The 24,450-nt window shown below is 35.5% G+C and overlaps 1 protein-coding gene across 4 annotated transcripts in view; it reads left to right on the top strand.

Annotated features, from left to right (window-relative positions):
- XRRA1 (X-ray radiation resistance associated 1) overlaps window positions 1-24,450 on the top strand; it is a 127,350-nt gene that overhangs the window by 13,799 nt on the left and 89,101 nt on the right. For all 4 annotated transcript variants that reach the window (XM_074216872.1, XM_074216870.1, XM_074216871.1 and 1 more), the window contains exons 2-5: window positions 1,170-1,344; window positions 8,237-8,292; window positions 13,233-13,342; window positions 20,384-20,574. In XM_074216872.1, coding sequence (XP_074072973.1) covers window positions 8,237-8,292; window positions 13,233-13,342; window positions 20,384-20,574 — 357 coding nt within the window. In that variant the 5' untranslated portion in view covers window positions 1,170-1,344. The remainder of the gene's footprint in view (window positions 1-1,169; window positions 1,345-8,236; window positions 8,293-13,232; window positions 13,343-20,383; window positions 20,575-24,450) is intronic.

The following is a 24,450-nucleotide window of genomic DNA, read 5'->3' as shown; positions in this document are numbered from 1 at the left end:
ACTCTGATGGATGTAGCTCCTCTCAGCAGTTCAGAGATTAAGGACCATCCTGAGAGACCTGCTATGGACAATGCCATCCACATCCAGAGGAAAAAACTATGATGTCTGAATGCAAAGCAAAGCATACTATGTTCACTTTTCAAAAACTTCTTTTATATTTTTCCTTTCTTTCTCGTGATTTTTTCTTTCCCCTTAGTTCTAATTCCAAATTTAAAACATGACTAATATGGAAATATGTTAAACATGATTGTATATGTACAACTTTCACCAAACTGTTCACTGCCATGGGGAGGGGGGGAGGGTCAGGGGGAGGGTGGTAGAAAAATGCGGAACTTAGAAATTTGCAAATGGATGTTACTGAAAAAATAAAATAAAATTTCAAATAAAAATGATATCAAGTTGGCATTTAATATGACTGAGAAAGATAGCAATTATGAACAGTGCCTTGCCTCATGGGTGACCTTCCTTACAATCAAAATAATCTTCATATGGAAGAAATATCTGAAGGAAGAAACATCTAATCATACCTAAGGACTGTTTGCCTAACCTTTGGTGATAATAGTACCTACCAACCAAAGACATTTTTTATAGGGTGGGCTGTGTTTAATATAACTGGGTCAAATGCAGACACTATCTGAAAAGCCAATAATTTGAAAACTCAGGTACTCCAGGGTTCTCGCTTGCATTTTGATCATGGTATGCAGGTGTGTGTGTATGTTTTATTTATATATATAATATATATATAATATATACTCATATACATATATATATATGTGTGTATATATACATTTATATTACTTAATTTTCATTCATTTATTCCAAATTTTTTTGTAATTATTTGAATATGGTAATTATGGTAATTTTTTTTTCAAACATTCTGCAATTGGTATGTAACATTCTAAATAGATTAAAAAGGCAAAAGCTCTTTTGAATTAAAAAGTTTAATAAGAAAAAAAGAATACATCTCTTTGGAGTTGAGGTGGGAGAACATTCCAGACATGGAGGGGACAGTCAGTAAAATATTCAGAACCAAAATATAAATTATCTTGCTCAAATAACAGCCAGGAGGCCAGTGTTACTGGATTGAAAATGGGTTTTGGTATAAGATGACTAATAAGTTTTGATAATTATTGCAAAGTCTAATACACACCTTTACTCTTTCTTTTAAGGAGAAATACTTAGTGGAGATGAAGACTTCTGATCAGGATACAAGTCTTTGACCCATTGCCTTCGAGACAGTGTAACAGAGACTTCCAGGTCATGTAACAGATAAGATGAAGGACTAAACATTTTCTCCAGTCCTTTGGAATTTAAAACTCTCCCAGATAAGAATTATGTTAAAAGGTAAAGTAAATAACAGTTGTCTACACAGACCAAGAAACCAAGAAATCTGCATCAAAGAAAGATAATCCCCAATCCCTAGTGTTCAGGTAGCAACCTCCCCTGGCAGAATGTTCCAGCAGGCCAGAACAACTCGACCCACAGGCTTGCACGCCGAGATCTACTCAACTGTATTCTCATTGTAGCTATAATTGATGCTTTCTCTCCTCACCCTACCATTCTGTGCAATAAGCAAAAAACTTTAACTCTACCCACCCTCTTCTGGAGTAGGGGAGGTATAAGGAAGCAGATGTATGTTCTGCCTAGGGAAGAAGCATGCTGTATATAAAGAACAGTTGTCTATATAGGTCTATGTATATGTAGGGGTAGGGGTAGAAGGTAAGGGTGGAGGGGTGGGAGCTGTACCAAATATGAAGAAAAAGTAACTAGAATCCATCTGGGACTAGTTCTGACCACCTAGAAGACACTCAGGGTTGGGACTGGGATCAGTGAAAATTCTGCCTAGGTTGGGGGGGAAAGCTGAGAAAACACATATCTTCTCATAAGGAGATCTAATATCAAAATGGAAAGAATAGAATGTGAGCAGTAAGGAATAAGGAACAAAACATCAACTCTGAAGTTCCAAAAGATCTCGGGAAGAAAACTCAGTTAAAAAGCTGAGCAAATGAGACAAATCAATAAGATCAGAGAGGAAGTTGTTCACCAAGATATTTGGTGTGGTTATTCAGTGTTTTTTAGTCATATCTAGCTCTTCCTGATCCCATTTGGGGTTTTCCTGGTAAAGAAGTGGTTTGCCATTTCCTTCTCCATTTCATTTTACAGCTGAGTAATTGAGACAAACCAGGGTTAAGTGACTTTCCCGGCGTCTCACAGCTAGTAAGTGTCCAAGACCAGATATGAATTCATGAAGATGAATCTTTCAGATTCCAAGCCCAGTGCTCTATCCACTGTACCTTCCAACTAACTGCCTTCACTAAGGCATTGAAATAGATTCTAATATGTCTAAATAAATATTATTGGACAAAGGAAATTGAACTATTCCCAGATAAGACAGAAGACTCTGTGGAATTCCGAGATCTTGAAACCACAACAGTTTATCCCTGAATGTTTCAATAGAAAAACTTCTAATAGCATGACCGAAATTAACAGAGATATTATTGGGGGAAAAAAATCTTTACATCACATATTTCAGACAAATTATTAAATCTCTCTGGTTCTCATTTTCTTCATCTGTGAAATGGGATAGATTAGATGGTATTTGATATCCATTTTTGTGCTGCAGTCTATAATAAAAGTAGTATATCCAAAACACATTGGCAGTTGATATAAATATATCAAACCAAAGAGCCATTCTCCAATAGATGAGTGATCAAAGAATTAGGAATAAGTGTTACCAGAAGAGGAATTATAAAATGTTCAATAGCCATAAAAAAGACTGCTCTAAAAATAAGAAATGAAAAATATGATAGTTCTGGGATTTAATTTTACATTCATTTTTAAGAAAATTATAAATTTTCTACATTTTAGGCAGAAATTTGACAGAAATATCTTTATTTAATAATTTTATTAAATAAAATAAAAGACTACCTGGCCTCAAAGAAAATTATAAAGCAGAAAACATTACAACCATTTGGTTTTGGATGAAAGATTAAAAGTAGATCAAGAAAACAGGCTAAGACAAGGGAAAATCAGAATCAGTAGAACTCAAAAACCCAATGTTCAATAAATCTGAAAACATAAGTTATTTAGGACAGAAATCCATAGATTATAAAAAATCCTCAGAAAACCTCAAAATAGTTAGGCAAAAATTAGGCTTAGGCCAACATCTTATACCATATTCTACAAAAAATTCAAAATGTGAATACTGACAAAAGATTATCCTGAAAAATTTAGAAGCAGATCATATACCTTTTGCAACTACAAGAAGATGTATTTTTCTCTTCTTTTTATTATTGATTTGATTAGGGTACATTACATGTTTCCCTCTATTTTCTCTCTCACCTTGACCATTTTTTTGTGTGTGTTCTCCCATTCTACAGTTTAGAATCACAAAATACATTGATTCACTTGTAGTAGTCATGGGGTTATTCAGTTTGAAATTTTTCTCCTTTGGTAGCTAGGTGGCGCAGTGATTACTTAGTTGTATGACCTTGGGCAAGTCACTTAACCCGGTTGCCTTGCCAAAAAAAAAAAAGTTTTCCATCTGATGATATTTCAGGTATATTTCTCCATCATCACTTTTATTCAAATTCTGCTTTGATCTTGTATATTTAAAAAAATAAGCAAAAACTTCTCAATAGTTGTTTTTCTCTTTCTAGATTTTCTCCCCTTCAGTTAATCTCTAGAAAGTGATTTATTTTGATATTTGTGGTTTCTCACATACAAATCTTGCACTTCTGTTTGTTGTATATTTATTTACCTTTTTATGTTTTGTGGTCCTAGGCATTAGCACAGCAAATAATCTGCTCATTTTTTTTAGTACGAATGTTATAATTGACTCTTTTTCATTGACATACAGGCTCAAGTTTGCAGCATATCTCATTTTGAGTTGCATCCTCAGTTCCTTTGCTCTTTGAAATACTTTATTCCATTCTATGATTTCCAGTGGGTACTTTTTGCTATTTGAATTTCCTTTCCTTTATATATGGATATTTTTCTCTTGTTACTTGTAGAATTAGTCACTTAAATTATTAAATTTAATCACTCTATCAATCACTTGAGTTTTTCATGATAAGACTGTTTTATTTTGTTTTATCTAGTTTTTTGGTAGGTAATCAGTAGATTTTTTTCAACTGGCAATTAGTTTTCTGTATTCAGATGTTCTGTATAGTTTTTTTTTAATTGCTTCTTACATTATGGTGATTATTCTTTTGTCATGTTGTATTCTGGGAGATCTTTAAGTTTCTCTCCACATTTCAGACATTGAGAATAACATGCTTTGCTTAAACACACACACACACACACACACACACACACACACACACACACATATATACACATATATACATATATACACATATATAAAACAATATTGCTTTTTTACTTCTCCAAGGTTATTGTCCACTTTAGCATTTTATATTCTCAATCTGATGTTCTCTCACTTCCTTGGAGAGACTCAGGATTAAAATTTTTATATTCTGCTAATTATTTTTACTGTATAGGACAAGGTTATAAATTCTTTTTTTTTCAAGATTCTTGTTTTTCTATTGAAACATTCAGGGATAAACTGTTGTGGTTTCAAGATCTCTTGGAATTCCACAGGGTCCTCTGTCTTATCTAGGGAATAGTTCAGTTTCCTTTGTTCAATAATATTTATTTAGACATATTAGAACCTATTGAAATGCCTTGGTGAAGGCAGTTAGTTGGAAGGTACGGTGGACAGAATACTGGGCTTGGAATCTGAAAGATTCATCTTCATGAATTCAAATCTGGTCTTGGACACTTACTAGCTGTGAGACCCCGGGAAAGTCACTTAACCCTGGTTTGTCTCAATTACTCAGCTGTAAAATGAAATGGAGAAGGAAATGGCAAACCACTTCTTTACCAGGAAAACCCCAAATGGGATCAGGAAGAGCTAGATATGACTAAAAACAACTGAATAACAACAACAATTTTTATGTAGTTGAATTTTTTTATAATTACCCATATCCCTTTTTGGTTAAGAATTCTTTCCCACTATTCACAGCCATAGTTGTGAATGGTAGCTTGTTTCATTATACTATAATTTTTATAGGAACTTCTATATTTAAGTCACATATAGTATGTCACTGATCTCAGCCTAAATTCTTTCCATCTGTTTTCCAGTTTTTCTAGCAGTTCTTTTAAAAGAAAATCTTTTCCCCAGTGTCTGTATTCTTATGTTTATCAAGCACTGGGCTACTATATTTATAGAAAAAGGGTTATTGATTAACCCTTGGAAGATGAATTTTGATAAGCCAGGATGTGATTAGGGAAGACTATTCCTCCAAATCTATACATACCTTTTGACCCGGGGACCACTACTAGTACCACAAAGAGATAAAAGAGAAATTACTCATAGGTACAAAATTTTTACAGTAAACTTTTAATCATAGCAAAGAAATGAAAGCAAAGTGGGCTCCCATCAAATGGGAAGTGGTAAACTTCAACACAAGGAGTTGTCAGGGTTTCATATGTAGTCCTCTTTTTCTATTTTTTTTTTTTGCTTATGGTAATTCTCATGTTTGTCAATGTTTTCTAAGAATAACAAGAAAAATATACTTAAATCTGAGGTTCTGCTTCATCAGTCATCATTTTGCAAAGATAATGAAAAGCAGAAAATAACAATTGTTGGGAGTGTCTGTAAAAAAGAAGGCACTTAAATGGAGTTAAGTGGTTCAACTGTTCTGGAAAACAATTTGGAGCTATAACTTTCCCCTCCCAAGCACTAAACTACATATGTTTTCTGACTAAGTAATAACATTGCTAATACCACAAGAGATGAAAGAAAGAGGGAAATCACCCATACATAAAAAGTTTTTGTGCTAGAACTATTCATTGTAGCAAAAATCTGGAAGCAAGGGGTGGCTAGGTGGCATAGTGGATAGAGCACCGGCCTTGGAGTCAGGAGTACCTGGGTTCAAATCCAGTCTCAGACACTTAATAATTGCCTAGCTGTGTGGCCTTGGGCAAGCCACTTAACTCCGTTTGCCTTGCAAAAAAAAAAAACCTTAAAAAAAATCTGGAAGCAAAATAGCCACCTATTAAATACGAAATGATTGAACAAATTGGGATATATAAATGTAGGGGAATGTTGTTGGAAGAAATGTCAAAAGGAATTGATTTAGAGGAACTTGGGAAGGCTGATATAAATTACTGCAAAGTAAAATGAGAAGACCTATATCTAACATAATGACTAATAGCCTCCACTCTGCTAACATCATAGGGGATGATAATCTTTTACCTGTCTTTGAGGTCTGTGTATTCATTGGTTCCTCATCCCTACCCCTGCTTCCTGGTGAAAGTTGCTAATGACAGAATGTTGTCTTTCACCTCTAGTTCAGGATTTCCCCAAAGAAGGGAGAAAGTAAAAAAGGAAATTAATACACACACACACACACACACACACACACACACACACACACACACACACATATATATCATAGAAATACTGGAGTCAGTCAACATTTATTTAAGCTCTGAGCTAAGAATTGGGGATACAAAGAAAGGCAGGAAGTCCCTGTTCTCAAGAAATTTGCAGACTACTACACACAAGATATATGCAGGATAATTTGGAAATGATCAGCAGAGCTTCAGAAAACACTAGCATTAAAGGTGATCACAAAAACCACCTTAAAGAAAAGGAAGCTTTTTAGTTTAGGCTTAAAGGAAGCTAGGGAAGCTAGAGGAAGAAAAGGAAAATTGTAGACATTCTAGTGAAAATTCTTGGAGTCGGGAAAGGGAAAATCTAGTAAGAGGAATAACAAGACCAATGCCACTGGATTCCAGAGCAATGATGTTTGTCCATTATTGAAGAAGATCATGCCATCAGAGAGGTGGTGCCATGACAAGCACATGAACTGGATTTGAGTGAGGGGGTGCTGTGCCAAGGCATCAACCTCACTTTCTCCTCCAGAGTCATCTGGGTCCAGGATGACTGGAGATGGCTCTGGGTGTGAGGCAATCAGGGTTAAATTTCTTGCCCAAAGTCAAACAGTAAGTGTGTAGTGTCTTAGGTTGGATTTGAACCATCTTCCTGACTCCCAGGCCAGTGCTCTATCCACCACACCACCTAGCTGCCCCAAAAGTTTACATGCCTCTTTTGAGCTGAAAATGAACCAGTGACCTAAGGAGAGGAGGAGATGGAGAAGAATAAGGTGTAAGACTATAAAAGTTGGAAAAGGAGAAGGTAGAGAAGACCTTATAAACCCAATAGAAGATTTTTTATTTTATTTTGGAAGCAATAGAGAGTCAAGGAAGTTGACTGAACAAGGGAGTGAGATGACATAGTCTTGTACTTTAAGGCCAATTTGAGAGTTAAGTGGAGTGAATGAGGAGGGTACTACTATCTTCTCAAGAGCTACCTTTAAAGATTTGGTCCATGAGCCATTTTTTCTTCTAGTGGTCTTGGAACTTCATCTTATAGGCTTCAGCACAGCAGTGTGAGTGAGAAAACTCAACCTGGCAATGGTACTTACATAACCAGAAGTGGGCAAATGCCTGCTTTCCATATTGTCCCTTAGGAGAAGGCAGAAAATACCTGCAGATTCCCCAAAGGGAAGGGTAGGCAGAACTATTAATATATATAATAACTTCAATATTATAAAGAATAACAAATTAGAAATACTCAAAAACTTTTATCAAGGACAATAACAAGCTATGATTCTAGAGTACTAGTGATAAACCATGCTACCTGGCTGACAAAGAGATGGAGGACCCAAATGAAGATTCATTTTGAAATAAATTTTTGGATGTGGCCAAGATTCTATTTGTCTAGGCTAATTTAGTCAAAAGTTTTTGTTTGTTGGTTTGCTTGTTTTGTATTTATGGGAATGGTGAGAATTTGGGGAAGAGATGGAATAGTAAAAAGAATGCTGTCCAAAAAAAGCAAAAGAAAAGTAAAAAAAAATAATCATTTTGGCATTTTTTAAAATTATCTTTAAATTAATACAAAATAGGGGTGGATTAAGGAGACAGAGACAAGCAGGACTTCTTTGGAAATAATAAGTAGAATGTATTATATAATTTTTTAAAGAAATCTAAGTTCTAGGTAATTGAGATATGAGGATTTATATGTGATCCTTTTTTCCTCCCTGTATATGTTCCCATTTGTAAAAATTTGCCAAGTTAAGAATAAAAGAAAAAAAATAGATAATTAGAAGACAAGTCAAGAAAAATGAATTCCAAGCTAAGGAATATTATTAATCTCTTTTTCTAGATGAGGAAAGTAAGACACAGAGAAGTCAAGGGGTTTTATTCAAGGTCACATAAGAGGTAAGTATTAGAATACTAACAAGATACTAGTCCCTATTCAAAAAAATGTCTTTTTTTAAATTCAATTTTATTTTCAGTTCTGTATTCTCTCCTTCCTTCACCCCTCTCCTGCCTATTACAATAATGTAAGAAAACCAAAGCCCATTACAAATATGTATTGCCATACAAAATAAATTCCTGCATTACCCATGTCAAACAAGAAAAAAATTAAAAAGAGAAGAAAATATGCTTCTGTTTGCATTGCACATTCTCTATCTCGATAGATAGTATATTTAATCTTGCATGAATCCTTTGAAATTATCATTTGTCATTGACAATCAGAATTTCTGTGTTTCAAAGTTGATTATCTTCATTATATTTCTGTCATTATATAGATGATTCTCCTGTTTCTGCTCACTTTACTTTTTGCACCAGTACACACAAGTTTTCCCAGACTTCTCTGAATCCCTCTCCCATCATTTTTTATAGCATGGATGTCCCTTGACATTCTGTTCTAAACTCTCTTCTCTCATCTTATTAATTTACTTGGTGATCTCATCAGCTATTATGGATTTACACTAATAATCCTTAAATCTACTTACCCTGCCCTAAGATCTCTGCTGACCTCCAATCTCATATCTCCAAATGCCTTTCAGACATCTCAACTTAGAATCCAGTAGATAATATATCAGGAACAGAAGCCATTATCTTTCCTATGAATCTTTCCCTACCTCCTAAGCTTCCCTATTAACCATAGAGGGCAACATCATCCTCCCAGTCTCTCAGACTTGAAACCTAGGCATTATGCTCCACTCCTCACTGTTTCTCACCTTTTCTCTCTACTCCCATATCCAATCTGTTGTCAAGACATTTGGATTCCACCTTTGCAATATCTCTCCAATATGCCCCTTCTCCCTTCTGCTCCTGCCACCATCCTGGGAAAGGCCTTCATCACCTCATACATGCCTGGATTATTACAGTACCCTGCTGGTGGATCAGCATTCCTCAAGTCTCTTGCCAAACCAATTCATCCTCCATTCAGCCACCTAAGTGATTTTCCTAAAGCTTGTCTAATCATATCACCCACCTTCCACCAATCAATAAATTTCAGTGGCTTCCTATTGCCTCCAGGAGCAAATTCAAAATATTTTATTTGGCCTTCAAAGCCTTTCATAACCTGACCCCTTTTCAATCTTCTTTCACCTTACTCTTCTACAGTGACTGATCTGGCTGTTCCACAAACAAGACCCCATCTCTCAGTCTGAGCATTTGCTTTCATTGTCTTCCATATCTTGAATGTTCTCTCTCCTTTGTCCTCTGCTCTGACTATTGACTTCCCTGGCTTCTTTTAAGTCCCAACTAAAATCTCACCTTCTACAAAAAGTCTTTCACAACTCCTCTTAATTTCAGTTTCTAACCTCTGTTGATTATCTTTTATTATCTTGTATAAAACTTTCTTTGTGTATATCTGTTCACATGTTTCTTCTGTACTTAAAGACAAGAATTATCTTTTTCCTCTTTTTTATTTCTAGTGCTTAGCAATGTCTAGTATGTAGTTTTCATTTAATAAATGTAGATTGATTGATATTCTGGACCTTTTGTTCCTTTAGATGAATTTGTAACTATTTTTTCTAGCTCTGTAAAGTAAATCTTTGGAAGTAATAAGTAAATTAATAATAAGTATTATTATTTCTATTATAGTGGTGCATCCTAAGAGCAATTAACTATAAATCCAGTTATTTAGATGTCTTTATTTGTGTGAAGAATGCTTTATAATTGTGTTCAAACAGTTTCCATGTGTGTTTTGGCAGGTACACTTCCATTTTATACTGTCCATAGTTAACCAGAATTTCTCTTTTTTTCACTTTCTGTTGGGTTTTGATGTTAATATATGGACATGCAGATGATCTATGTGGGTTTATTTTTTTATCCTTCAGTACTGCTGAAGTTAATTGTTTTGATCAATTATTAATTGACTTTCTAGGGTTCTCAAACCATCATAAAACCTGATTTTATTAGAAAGGTTTCTAGTTTATCTCCATTATAAATAATGCTTGTTCCTGATTTTAGATAAATAACTCTTATCATTTTAAGGAAAGCTCCATTTATTCCTGTGGTTTCAAGTGTTTTGAACTGGAATGGATGTTTTATTTCATCAAAAGCTTTTTCTATGTCTACTGAAATAATCTATGATTTTTGTTGGTTTTGTTATAAAGATGTTCAATTATGATTATGGTTTTCCTAATAATAAATCAACCCTGTATTCCTGATATAAACCCAACTTGGTTATAGACCTTTGTGTGTACTGCTCCTTTCATTTAAGAATTTTGCATCAATATTCATTAGGAAAATTAATCTATTTTTTCCTTCTGTTTTGTCTCTTCCTCATTTTGGGAACAAGACCATATCTCTGTCATAGAAGCAATTTGGTTGGATACCTTCTTTATCTGTTTTTCTAAGTTTATGTAGTATTAGAATTAATTATTCTTTAAATGTCTGGTAGAATTCAGTTGTAGATCCATTGTGTCCTTGGGATTTTTCCCTTTGAGAGTTCAATATGTCTTGTTCAATTTCTTTTTCTAAAAGAAGGTTATTTAACTATTTTATTTCCTGTCCAGCTAATCTGATAAATTTATCTTTTTTGTAAATATTCATACATTTCATTTAGAATGTCAATTGTATTGGCATGTAACTGAACAAAAGAACTCCAAAGAATTCTTTTATTTCTTCATCTGTTATAAATCACTTTTTTCATTTTTCATATTAGTATTTTGGTTTTCTTTTATAAATAAAGTTAGTCAATGGTTTATCAATTTTGTTACTCTTTTTTCAAAAAAAATCAACTCATAGTTTTATTTATTATACTCACTGCAATTTCTAAATTTTAGCTTTGTTAATTTCTCCTATTTTGGTGTTTTACTGAGGAGGGTAATTTGTTGATTTTCTAGTTTTTCTTTTAATTACATGTCCAATTCATTCATTTGATTTTTCTGACTTTTATTGATAAAAGAATTGAAAAGTATAAAATTTCCCCTAAGTACTATTTTGGCTGCATTCCCTTGGCATGTTGTCTCATTGTTGTCATAATCTTTAATTCAATTGTTTCTCTAATTTGTTCTTTAACATACTCTTTAGGATCAAGTTATTAATTTTTAATCTTTGTTTTTTAGTGAAGTGTTGCTTTCTTTAGTCTGTCCTTCATTTTGTTTGCTTATTTAGTCAATTCATATTTAAAGTTACTAGTGTCAGGTTTCTATTTTCCCCCATTTGCTCAAATATTTTCATTTTTCAAGTTGGAATTTTTTTCCTTTTTCTTCTGGAAGCATATTATTATGTCTCTTCAAGTAATTTTAGTTCAATCTATTATAAGACAATCCTATTATGTTGGTTCTTTCCCACTCACTTTCAAACCCCATATACCCATTTGTTATTCCTTTTGATAGTTTTGAAGTTTTGCTTAACTCATTAGTTCCTTTTTCTTCCTTTTATCTAAGTATTTCTTTCCTTCTTGTTTCTCTCAGGTAATCAAACAAAATCCTTCTTCTCCTTCCCTTCAATTTGTTTTGATCGTTAGTTTTCTTTATTTCATTTTTGTATCCTTTTTTTCTGAAAAGGATTCCTTCCTTCATTGTCTTCATTATATTTCTTCCCTTTCTAAACTGCTCTGTTCTGAATCTTTGTTCTTTGATCCATGGTCCCATAAACTTATTTAGTTATTTAGTTTTTGTATTCCTTATGGAATTAAAGCTACTAAGGTAGATACTTGTGTCTTGTTCTAAATACTTTCTGTTATTACCTTATAAATCTTGCTCTCAAGCCCCTTTTTCTTTATATTTCAGTCTTAGAAATACCAAAACCCTGCAGGTGATAGAGAAAATATTACCTCATTTAAAAATTTTTCCCATATCTCTAGAGGATTGTGCGATTCATTAATAACCTTTGCCTTCTCCATGGTCATTTTTTCCCATTTGCCTTGAAATCTCCTCCATGAGTTCAAGTCCTCCCCCTTTTCTGAATAACAGCTGTTTTTAGGGCCAATTCCCTTTCTCTTGACTCATCATGATCTCTTGATTCATCAAATCAATGACCTTTCTATATTCACCTCCCTCTCTACCTTTCTGAAGTGTTCGACACTGCTGATCACCCTTTTCCTATAATGTATTCTTTTTTAAGTTTTCCTGACATCACTCTCCTGATTCTTCTCCTATCCTGTCTGTCTATTCCTTTGCTGCACTTTCATCTATGTATCACCCACTAACCTTGACTGTTCTCCAAGGCTCTGTCAAGGGCCTCTTCTATTTTTCATCTCTATGTTGTTCCTTGGCCATCTCATTAGTTCCCATGAGTTCAACTAATATGTTCCTGCTGATGATTCTCAGTTCCATATACCCAGCCACCTGGTAAATGACAGAAACAAGACTAGAATTCCTACCTTTGACTTGTGTTCTTTCCACTCTATATGCCTTTCCTTACAGTAAAATGCATAATTATGGTTATTAGTATTACTTCTAATAAGAGTTCACATTACTATGGTCCTTCAAGGTTTACAATGTACTTATTTCCCCCACAAGATCCCTGTGAGGAAATAGTAATGGTAGTTGACATTTATTTGATGCCCTCAGCTTTACAAAGCACTAAAGATAAATTATTTCATTTGTTTCTCACTACAATTCTGGGAGGCAAGTGCTGTTATTATCTCCATTTTATGGTTAAAGAAACTGAGGCAAACAAGTTAAATGACTCATCCAAGGTCATACAACTTAGTTGGTGCTTAATGCTTACTACTTAATTGAATACATAGCTGGTAGCTATGGTAACAGGGGTACAAATCCAAGTCTTCTAATCATAAGTCTTCATATCCTTCCATTTCACACTTCTTCATTGTCAGTTCCCCTTCCGTAATAATAATGGTTTCAGTGAGGTTTTTTTTGGCTTCATTTTTTCCTTGCTTTACTTCCTAGGAAACCTTTTGACAGGATGTCAGGATCAGGACTATATAAAGTAGATGATGGATGTCATTATCTCAACAACTGCTTTCCAGCTAGAAGCATATTCAAGTCAAGAAATGAAGGTAATGTTCATTCCTTATGGAACATTTCTAATGATTTCTTCTTCCCTCTGTCCTATTGCCCATTGCCAGCAGATCACAAAGCCCAGTCCAGCCCTTGTAGTCATGGTGTCACAAGATTAATTTAGGGGTAAATCCTGGATTCTCAAATTATACCTGAACAGGAATCCATTCTAAAACTTTCCAAAGAAGTCATCCACTTTTACTTGAAAAATTCCAGTTGTAGGAAGCTGACTTTCACATTATGCAGATTATTTTCATTTTGTTAGGTTTTTCCCCCTCCTATATTGAGCCAGAAATTGCTCCCTTGCAGCATTGGCTCTACCTTCTTGAAGTAAGCCCTAAAAAATAACAAATTCATCTTCCAATGTAAATGTAAAAAGAACTACCCAGTAATGATTCATTTCTACAGAATTATCTTTAAATCTTCCCTTCCCTTCCCTTCCCTTTCCTTATTAAGCTATTGGTTCATATTAAACTTATAGCCCTCTAATTTACCCGATCTTTTTCATATTGTCTTCTATATTTGTACAGTTGATTTTCAAATACCAAATTAGATGATGTATATGTTTGTTTGGCATTTGAATGTATACATATATTAGCATTTAAAGCTCTTCACAACCTGGTCCCTTCCCACCTTTCCAGTGGATCCATCTATACTGGTCTTCTTAATTTTCCTTACAAATAACACTATATCTCCTATCTCTGTGCCTTTGCCTTGACTTTTCCCCTCTCCTAAAGTGCAATGTCTCCTCATTTTCATCAATTTTACATCCAGACCCAGCTCAAATACCACCTTCTGCAATTCCCCCAATGGCTGAAGGCTTCCTTCCTTCCTTCTTCTATTATCTTATGGATAATACACACACACACACACACACACACATCTTATATTTGCCTTTCTAACCCAGCTCAAAGTGCTTATTGTATGTGACTCTCTTTGTTGAAGAGAGACTCAATTATGTACTTGTGAGTGGGGCAGTTGGAATTGAGGAGAGCAGAAGAAGAGAGAGATCCTTGAAGCTGCTTTGCAGTTAGTCATGCCTATCTCTCTTGAGGTCACTGAGGAGAGAGGAAAAATTCTGGGAAGAAATCAACATGTAAAACTTCCTAATTGGCTACACTAAAAACTTTGGAAAATTTTCTCTCCCTCTCTCCTCTCACTCTCCTCTCACTCTCCTCTCACTCTCCCTCTCTCCCCCCACTCTCTCAGTTGAGTTTAAATATTTTCTCCAAATAGAAGAGCTCATTTAATGTGTAATGTCTGATGTATTTTCTCATATGTATACATTCTCTGATTTTTGTCTTGCCATCAGTCTGGATAATTGGTTGATTTGCTATGTTCTTTGAGAAACTGGCCTTTGATGAGAAAAAATAAGGTCATGAATACAAAGCTGAGGACCTTCCTTCCTCATTAAAAATAGCTGTCAGGAATTATAGCTTGAATCTAAAACTCATAGCTCTGGTATTTAAAGGAGCAGATAGGTAGCTATAGCATTGTTCCCTATCTTGAGTAAAGCAGTGTCTCTGGCCCTAGCATCATACTTTATTTTTTGGGTACTAATCAAAAGATCCCTTAGAAAAGGATGGGGGGAGAAAATCCTACAAATGTCTATTTTTGCCTTCCTGAAACCCATATCTAGACAGATTCATGTAGATATAGATAATACACATGGGAAAAAGAAAGCCCTTAGCACACACTTCCTAGATCTTTGTATCTATGCTATGTCTCTCATTAGAAGGTATGCTACTTGAGAATGGGATTGTTGTTTGCCTTTTACCAATTCACAGCTCTCTTAGTTTGATGGAATAAAAGGGAATTCTAGACCTGTTTGTATATATCCACACATTCCAGCATTTCCCTACCTTCTCTCAGGAGCCCCTGGCTGTCCCACAACATTCTGCTTCTCTGTCTTTTTTCCCTCTAAACTGTCATAACTAGAGGCACCACCAGGTTCAGGGTGAAAATAATAACCAAACCAATAAGAGGGCAGTGCTTGGGCACAGATCATAATCCTACATTCTTGTTGCTAGACCCTTTCAGGGCCCACCATCAACTCAAAACCACTGCTTACTAGCCCTGCCTTTTTTCTCTGAATCTCCCTCAGACTATCCAAAGGTGACATCACAGTAGAGCAAATGAATATTTACTTAACAGTGAATGCCAGATCAATAAAAAGGCATTAAGATAGGCAGCAAACACTTCATCATCTGTTTTTCCCAAACCTGTAGCTCCTGCAGTGCCAGGAGAGTGAAACTTCACTTGCCTTTATATTGACACAGTGTTGCAAGCTAGGGAACACAAAGGGCATCATGGCTTTCCAGTTGGCTAGGCATCAGAGCTTCCAAGGACCAGGAAGCCCCAACAGCTAAAGGCCATGACAACCTCAACAGCCTACCCAGGAAGCCCTCAAATGAAAGAACCTCAATATTACAATGTGATGCTGCCTAAGTGTGTGAAGGAACAGAAAGTCCTCAGTGTTTAAAAGGCTAGGTTTGGCATGACAACTTCTGTTAGCAGTGACAGTTGCAGTTAAGGGTTAGCCTTCTGGCTCAGAATCTCATTTTCTGAATTTCATAGAGATTAAATGATTTGTCCAGGATTGTACAGCTTGCATCAATTCCCAGCTGGCTCCTCCTTCCCTTTTTCCTCTTTCATTTGCTTACCCAATTCTCTTTAAATGAAATCAGAAGGCAAAAAGGAGTTAAGTCGATTTTCAGTTATGTCTCACTCGTGTAATCCCATTTGGGGTTTTCTTGACAGAGATATTGAAGTGGTTTACCATCTCCTCCTCCAGCTCTTTTTTACAGAAGAGGAATCTGAGGCAAATGGAGTGAAGTGACTTGCCTAGGATCAAACAGCTAGGAAGTATCTGAGGCTAAATTTGAACTCATGAGGATGAATCTTCCCGATTCCAGGCCCAATGCTTCAAACTTTGCCCCACTTAGCTTAAAAGGAAGATGAAGCTAAATAAGAAAGATATGTCAACAGGCAACTACAACTTCACAAAACTTATGTGAAAACTAAACTTATTAAAACAAGAGAAATGAACATGCATGCCAAATGCAAAAAATTCACAATCCACACAGAAACTCAAGTTACCAGAAATTTCCACCAATAGGGGCATTGGCATGGGGGGAGGAGGGGAGCTGAGGTGCAAGAAAGGTGGGCAAATGAAAAAACCCCTTCTGAAGGGGAGGAGCTAGGTGATGGCAAAAGTCACATTCTTTTCCTTTAGGAACTGCTAGACCATGAAGATAAGTTGGTCTGCTTATCTACACAGGCTCCAGATGCACAAGCAATTTCTCAGCCTACTTCAGACTGATGGGTACCTATCATGCCTCCCAAGGACACACAGGGAATCCAGTTTGAGATGCAAACAGTAAATTATGTCAGTTATAGGGAAGGGAAAAGGTCCATACTTGACACATTTAGAGCCTCCTGCACGCTCTGGATTCAGTGTTTCTGGGAAATAGGGGAAATTCAGGGGACCCCTTAAGAGTCCTTAACAGATGGCACAGAGGTTCTCATTGGAAAGACAAATAAGGAATTTATTGTGAATCCAAAAGCAGCAAGCAATACCATTTCTTGAGTCATCTGGCTATTTTTTATTACAGTATTCATAATGAGTATAAGCAAAAGGACCACCAAAAAGAGAATTGCACCATATAGGTCAACATCCATGCAAACTGATGAAGCCAGGAAAGCCTTCAAAGAGCTCAATAAGGCTTTCCAAGTGATATTGACCTATACTTGATGTTGGGTGATGTCAGTGCAAAGGTGAGCATGTGGGGAGGAGGAGAAAATGCTTCAGGATTAAGAAACAAGGACTTAAGGACTGCACAGAGCCTTAAAAAATCCTTGCTTTAAGCTCTGAAGTACCATCTCACACCTCTTAGACTGACCAATATGACCAGAAAGGACAATGTTTAATGTTGGAAGGGATGTGGGAAATCTGGGACACTATTACATTGTTGGTGGAGCTATGAACTCATCCAACCTTTCTGGAGAACAATCTGGAATTATGCCCAAAAGGGCAATAAAAATACACATACCCTTTGATCCAGCAATATCACTATGCCCCAAAGAGATCATGCAAAAGGGTAAAAACATCACTTGTATAAAAATATTATATATTATTGTATATGTACTATATAGTATACGTATACTATATTGTTCTATACACTATTGTTCTATTAGAAACCAGGAGGGATGGGATTTCAGAGAAGCCTGAACTGAGAAGACTTGCATGAACTGATGTTGATCAAGATGAACAGAATCAGAAGAACAATGTACACCATAATAGCTACATAGGGGTGATGGTCAAACTTAATGAACTTGCTCATTCCATCAATGCAATAATCAGGGACAATTTTAGAGTACCTGTGACAGAGAATACCATCTATATCCAAAGAAAGAACTGTGGAGTTTAAACAACAACCAAAGTATATTACCTTCAATTTTTTTTTAAAAAAAAGGTGTCTTTTGTGCTACATAATTTTGCTATCTCTAATATTTTTTTTCTCCTGAAGGATATGATTTCTCTCTCAATACATTCAATCGATCAATGTATAGCATGGAAACAATGTAAAGATTATCAGACTTCTGTGGGGGGTTGGGGGGAGGGAAGGGAGGGTAGGGGAAAATTGTAAAATTCAAAAACTTACAGAAAACTACTATTGTATATAATTGGAAAAACAAGTAAAATATTAAAAAAATAATACTTGCTTTAAGAAGAGAGTTTGATCCTGTTTATATACAAAGGATGCTCCATTTCCCATTTCTTTTCACTGTCCCCCCCCACTTCTTCCTCTTAGTAAGCCTAGTTTATTTAACCACCACCTTCCACATCAAACCTGACTCAATCTCCTTAACTGACAGCATCCTCCCTCCTCAAACTGTCTTGTATATTTTGTATCATATATATATATATATATATATGTATATTCTGCAAATACTAATTTATATAAATGACTTCACATAAATGTTAAATTCCTTGGGGATAAAGACTGACCCATATCGTTCTATCTCTAGTGTTCAACTGGCATTTGCTGAGATTAAAATTAGTGCCTAATTAAGAGAGTGAAAAAAGAGATGATTTGAAAGTATAAAATTAAAACAGCTCTGGCCTGACCCTTTTAAACAAGCTATTCAGACTGAAAAATACAAAATAGATAAAAGACTGATCATTAGCACAGATTTTCTAGGAAATTTAAGCTGGTATAAAATAATCATTACAAAATGGAAGCCATAGAATGTAGATAACAACTGAGTTGACCTGTCTGATCAGTACCTGAAAGGTAATAGTACAGGGAAAAACACATTTATCAAGTCAACAAACATTTGTTAAGGACCTGGCACTATGCTAAAATAAATTCATGTGTAAAATTTTAATAGGGGAAAGGCAGCTATATGGTGCAATGGAGAGAGCACTGGCCCTGGAGTCAGGACTTGAGTTGAAATCCAGCCTTAGACACTTAATACTTACTTAGCTGTGTGACCTTGGGCAAATCACTTAACCCCATTGCCTTACAAAAAAAAATCTTATGGGCAAAGATTATGGACATTTTCCCTTTACAAAACAGTGAAGTATGGTGGTTAACTACAAATTACAGAAACTCTGAGAGAGATCCAATTAATCTAAATCATTAATGAAATGATTAAAAACTGGAAGAATAGGGGCAACTAGGTGGTACAGTGGAGAGAGCACTGTCCCAGAAGTCAGGAGGATCTGAGTTCAAATTCGGACTCAGAGACACTTAATAACTACATAGTTGTGTGACCTCCTGCAAGTCACTTAACCCCATTTCCTTGCCAAAAAAAAAACCCACTTAAAAAAACCTGGAAGAACCACAGATGAGCTCTTTTTCATATAACTGTTGATAGTTCACACATCATTTTATCATGTGCCTTTAAGAAATTTTGTGATTCAGCTAGTTCATTCTTTTAGGGTTTTTTTTTTGCAAAGCAGTGGGGTTAAATGGCTTGCCTAAGGCCACACAGCTAGGTAATTATTAAGTGTATGAGGTCATATTTGAACTCAGGTACTCCTGACTCCAGGGCGGGTACTCTATCCACTGTGCCACCTAACCTACCCCAACTAGTTCATTTTACAAAGAAGGAGTCTGAGATTCAGAAAAGGGATCAACCTGCCTTTATCCTGATGATGCTTCTAATTTACTTAGTAAATCATCTCTCTGGAAAAGACATTTTCTAGATAGTTCCCAAAAGCATAATTTTGACCATAGAATAGAAGTTATAGGAAAGCTAATATTGGCATAATATAAAGAAAATCTTCCTAATAGAGATGACTATTCCAGTGAAATGGGCTGCCTTGTTACTGGAAATACCCCCCACCCTAATCCAGGATTTTTATAGGATCATGTTTCAGGTAAGGATTGGACCAGATAATAAGTTCTCTTACAACTCTGCTTCTTGTTGGGGAGGGGGGACAGAATTGCTTTAGGTTCTTAAAAACAAGTGGTGAATTCCATCTCCATCATCTAATTTCCTGATGCTCCTTAAAGGTGTGCAAACTGTCCTGGTCACAAAGCTCAAGACATTTCTATCTTAGGAGTTAGTGAGATGACCATCACTACAGCTATAAACACAGAAGAGACTTGATGATCATCCTCCTGGTTAAATTTTAGAAGGGAGTGCTACATGGTAGTGCATTGCAGACAGGAGACCCAGGAGCCCTACCAGCTATGAAACTTTAAGAGTCTATGTTATCAGCCTGTAAATAATTACATATACCTCAGATAGGTAGAAAGAAAAATGAATAGTATCTTCATACCGCCTCTGTTTTTTTCTCCTCCTTTCTTTCCTGTTCTCTTTTCTCCTCTTCTGCCCCTCCCCTCTTCCTTTCTTCTCTTTCTTTTCCTTCCCTGTCCCTCCACTCTCCCTTTCCCTTCTCTTCCTGCCCCTCCTTTCCTCTTCTTTTATCTTCCCCTTTTTCTTTCTCTTCTTCTTTCTTTCCTCCTACCTTACCTTCTTTCTTCTTTCTTTTTTTCTCTTATTTCTCATTTTTCCAACTTTTATAGGTAAAAGCCACTGGCTGGTGGCCCAAAAAGCTTCCTTAAAGAAGAAATTCAAGCAAGTAGTGTGTTCACAGGCACAAGCTCAAGAAGAGAACCAAAAACCGTCACCAGCACAGGTTCGAAGGAAGAGATGGACCTCAATTGAAAGCCTGTTCCATATTCCTGAGAAACGCATCTTAGATCGGTCATTTTTGGTGAGAGAAAACTCAGCCTTGAGTTCTTGATAAGAAGTATTTACAGAAGAACAGGACTGGAGGGGATCCTAGACCAGAAATCATAGAGTATTTATTAGTGATGGAATAAGAATATAGAATGTCAAAACTGGAAGGATAATTATAGGTCATCTAAGCTAACCTCCTTATTTCATATATGGAGAAATTGAGGACCCAAGAAAGGAAGTGACATATGATCACATAGAACTCATAACAAATAGCTTCTGTATATTGTCATAAATATGAGGGCAGAAGACATAACTTGATTTTACCCTTTATCTTGCAGAGAATGGGAAGATCAGGACTGGGGTTAGGTTATGTTATTGAACTAATAATAATAGCAATAATAACATTTATATACTGTTTAGAGCGAAAAGTCATTATACTTGCACTGACTTACTGGATCCTCTTATCAGTCCCATGAAATGGTTTAGAAGGCATACAGTTTTATAGTGGAAAGACATAGGACTTGGCATTCATATCTCTCTGTTCCATTCCTTCCTAGCTCTGTAATCTTAGGTGAGGCTCCTACTCTTTCCAGGCCTCCAATTTTTCATTCATAAAATGGGGATAATGTGTAATAGACACCACTTACTCTAGTGATGAGTTATTGCTGTCATTACTATAATAATTATTATGTCTAGTTTTTGCCTAATTAAAAAAGGATTGTTTTGTTTTTGGTTTTGGGGGGGGTAGAGGGAGGAGATTTTAGAGAAAATTCGCAAAAGAATACTCAGTATGATCATCAACACTTTCAGATCTCTGTGGAAATTAGGAGACAAAAATGGAAAACTGTTAGCAACCATAGAACTTAAAGAGACCTTAACTGACTCTCAGATCTCTTTTCTGGTTCTGAGTTGATGACAACTTTATGAGTCTTAAAGCAAGTTATAGATAAACCATTGATTAACTTGATTTAAAAAAAATAGCAAAACAAAATTTCCAGGATCAAAGATAAAAAATGAAGTCACCAAAAATGAAGAGGAAATTAAAGCAATCATTAGGAGATATTTTGCCCAATTATGTGCTAATAAATCTGACATTGTAAACAAAATGAATGAATAGTTATAAAAATATGAATTTCCCAGATGAACAGAAGAGGAAATAGAACTCTTAAATAACTCCATCTTAAAAAAAGAAATTTAACAGGCCTTCAATGAACTCCCCAAAGGAAAAAATCCTCAGGGTCAGATAGGTTCACAAACAAATTTTAGGAAACAATTTATTTGGGAAAATAGATGAAGAATTCCCACCAAATTCTTATTATGACACAAATGTGATACAGATATATAAAACAGGAAAAGCTAAAAACTGATAAAGAAAACTAATAGATCAATCTCTCTAATGATTATTAATGTAAAAACATTTTAAATAAATACTAAATAGTAAATTATAGCAATATATCACACAGATCATACACTATGATCATGTGAGATTTATACCAGAAATGTAGGGTTGGTTTATTATTAGGAAATCTTTCAGCATAATTGACCACATCAATAACAAAACCAACAGAAATTATATGATTATCTCAGTAGATGCAGAAAAAGGTTTTGACAAAACACAGCATCCATTCCTAGCAAAACACTAAAGGGTGCAGGAAACAATGTACTTTAAAATGTTAAGAAGTACCTATTTAAAACTATCCACAAACATTATTTGTAATATGAACAGCAGCAATAAAAATAACTCTAATGGGGATAAACTAGAAACCTTTCCAGTAAAATCAGAGGTGAAGCAAGGATTCCATTATCACCTATTATTCAATATTGTACTAGAAATAATAACTATAGCAATAAGAGAAGAAAAAGAAATTGAAGGAATTAGAATTGACAATGAGGAAACAAAACTATTATTCTTTGCAGATATGATGGTATATATATGTATATATATATATACATATATATATATATATATATATATATATATATATTAGTTTTAGTTTTTTTTGCAAGGCCAATGGGGTTAAGTGATTTGCCCAAGATCACACAACTAAGTAATTATTAAGTGTCTGAGGTTGGATTTTTGAACTCAGGTCCTCCTGACTCCAGGGCTTGTGTTCTATCCAACACACCACCTAGTTGGTATATTTAAAGAATTCTATAGAATCAACTAAAACTACCTGAAATAATTAACAACTTTATCAAAGTTTCAGGATACAAAATAAACCCACATAAATCATCAGCATGTCTATATAATACCATAAAGTCCAGTTACATGAGATAGAAAGAGAAATATCTATAGGCAATATAAAATACTTGGATGTCTACCTGCTAAGAGAAACCCAGGAACTATATGAACACAATTACAAAACACTTTTCACACAATGTCAGATCTAAACAACTGCAAAAATATTAAGGCAGAATCAAGATGGTCGAGTAAAGACAGGGACCCATCAGAGCTCTCTCTCCCAAACCCCTCCAAATATCTTTAAATAATGACTGAACAAATTCTAGAGCACTAGAATGCACAAAAATATGGAATGAAACAATTTTCCAATCCAAGACAACTTAGAAAGTTGGCAGGAAAGATCTGTTGCACCAGGGCAAGAGGAGCACAGACCAGTACAGACCACACCAGCACGGACTGGGTCCCATCAAACCACAGCAGGCCTGGGGTGACTGAATCAGTGGCAGCACTGGCCGGTTCCAGATCTCTCAGTTCACAGATGGTAAAGGGATCAGATAAGGGTGCAGAAGGAGATTTACAGGGGTACCTTTGCTGGCACCAGGAGCAGGACTTTTTTGCATTGTCTATATTTTGATCTGGGTGGCAGTCCTGGATCTTAGTCCCAGTGCAAGAAGGAACAAGATTAGAAGAAAAGCCAAAAGCTAGAAAATGGTTTTTGCAGCCAGTATTTCTGATAAAGTCTCATTTTAAAAATATATAGAGGGGTGGCTAGGTGGTGCAGTGGATAGAGCATTGGCCCTGGAGTCAGTAGTACCTGAGTTCAAATCTGACCTCAGGCACTTAATAATTGCCTAGTTATATGACCTTGGGCAAGTCACTTAACCCTATTGCCTTGCAAAAACAAAAACAAAAAATATATAGAGAGAACCAAGTCATCCCCTAATTGATAAATGACCTAAGGATATGAACAGGCAGTTTTTAGATGAAGCCATTCAAGCTACCTTTAGTCACAGGAAAAATAAGTATTAATTAGAGAAGTGCAAACTAAAACAACTTTCAGATACTACCTCATACCTATCAGATTGGCTAATATGAAAGAAAAGGGAAATTATAAATATTGGAAGGGATGTAGGAAAACTGGGACATTAAGTTGTGAACTCATTCAACCATTCTGGAAAACAATCTATAATTATGCCTAAACGTTAATAAAACTGCATCCTTTCATCCAGCACACCAATACTAGGTCAGTTTCCCAAAGAGATCATAAAAAAGTGGAAAAGACTCACATGTACATAAAAGTATTTAAAGCAACTCTTTTTGTGGTAACACAGAATTGGAAATTGAGGGGATAATGCCCATCAGTTGGGGAATGGCTGAACAAATGTGGTTTATGAATGTAATGTAGTATTATTATTCTGTAAGAAATGATGAGCAGGAAGATTTTAGAAAACCTTGAAAAGACATATGAACTGATGCTGAGTTAAGCAGAACAGGGAAAATATTGTATACATTAACAGCAATTTTGTGTGATGATCAGCTATCTTAGACTTAGTCCTTCTCAGGAACATTCTGAAGATCACCTGGTAGGTGAAGATACCAGACACTGAGGTCTTTTCTTGAGCTAAACTGCCTAGCATTCCAATATTACTACAGAGAGTGCAACTACCATGGGTGGTCCTATTGTTAGAATGCCAGAAATACGCTTGCCCAAAAAACTATTTTATGGAG

Source organism: Macrotis lagotis, chromosome 1 (assembly GCF_037893015.1).
Source record: "Macrotis lagotis isolate mMagLag1 chromosome 1, bilby.v1.9.chrom.fasta, whole genome shotgun sequence".
In the NCBI taxonomy this organism is placed as follows: Eukaryota; Metazoa; Chordata; class Mammalia; order Peramelemorphia; family Peramelidae; genus Macrotis; species Macrotis lagotis.
This window is presented reverse-complemented; position numbering and strand designations above follow the sequence as displayed.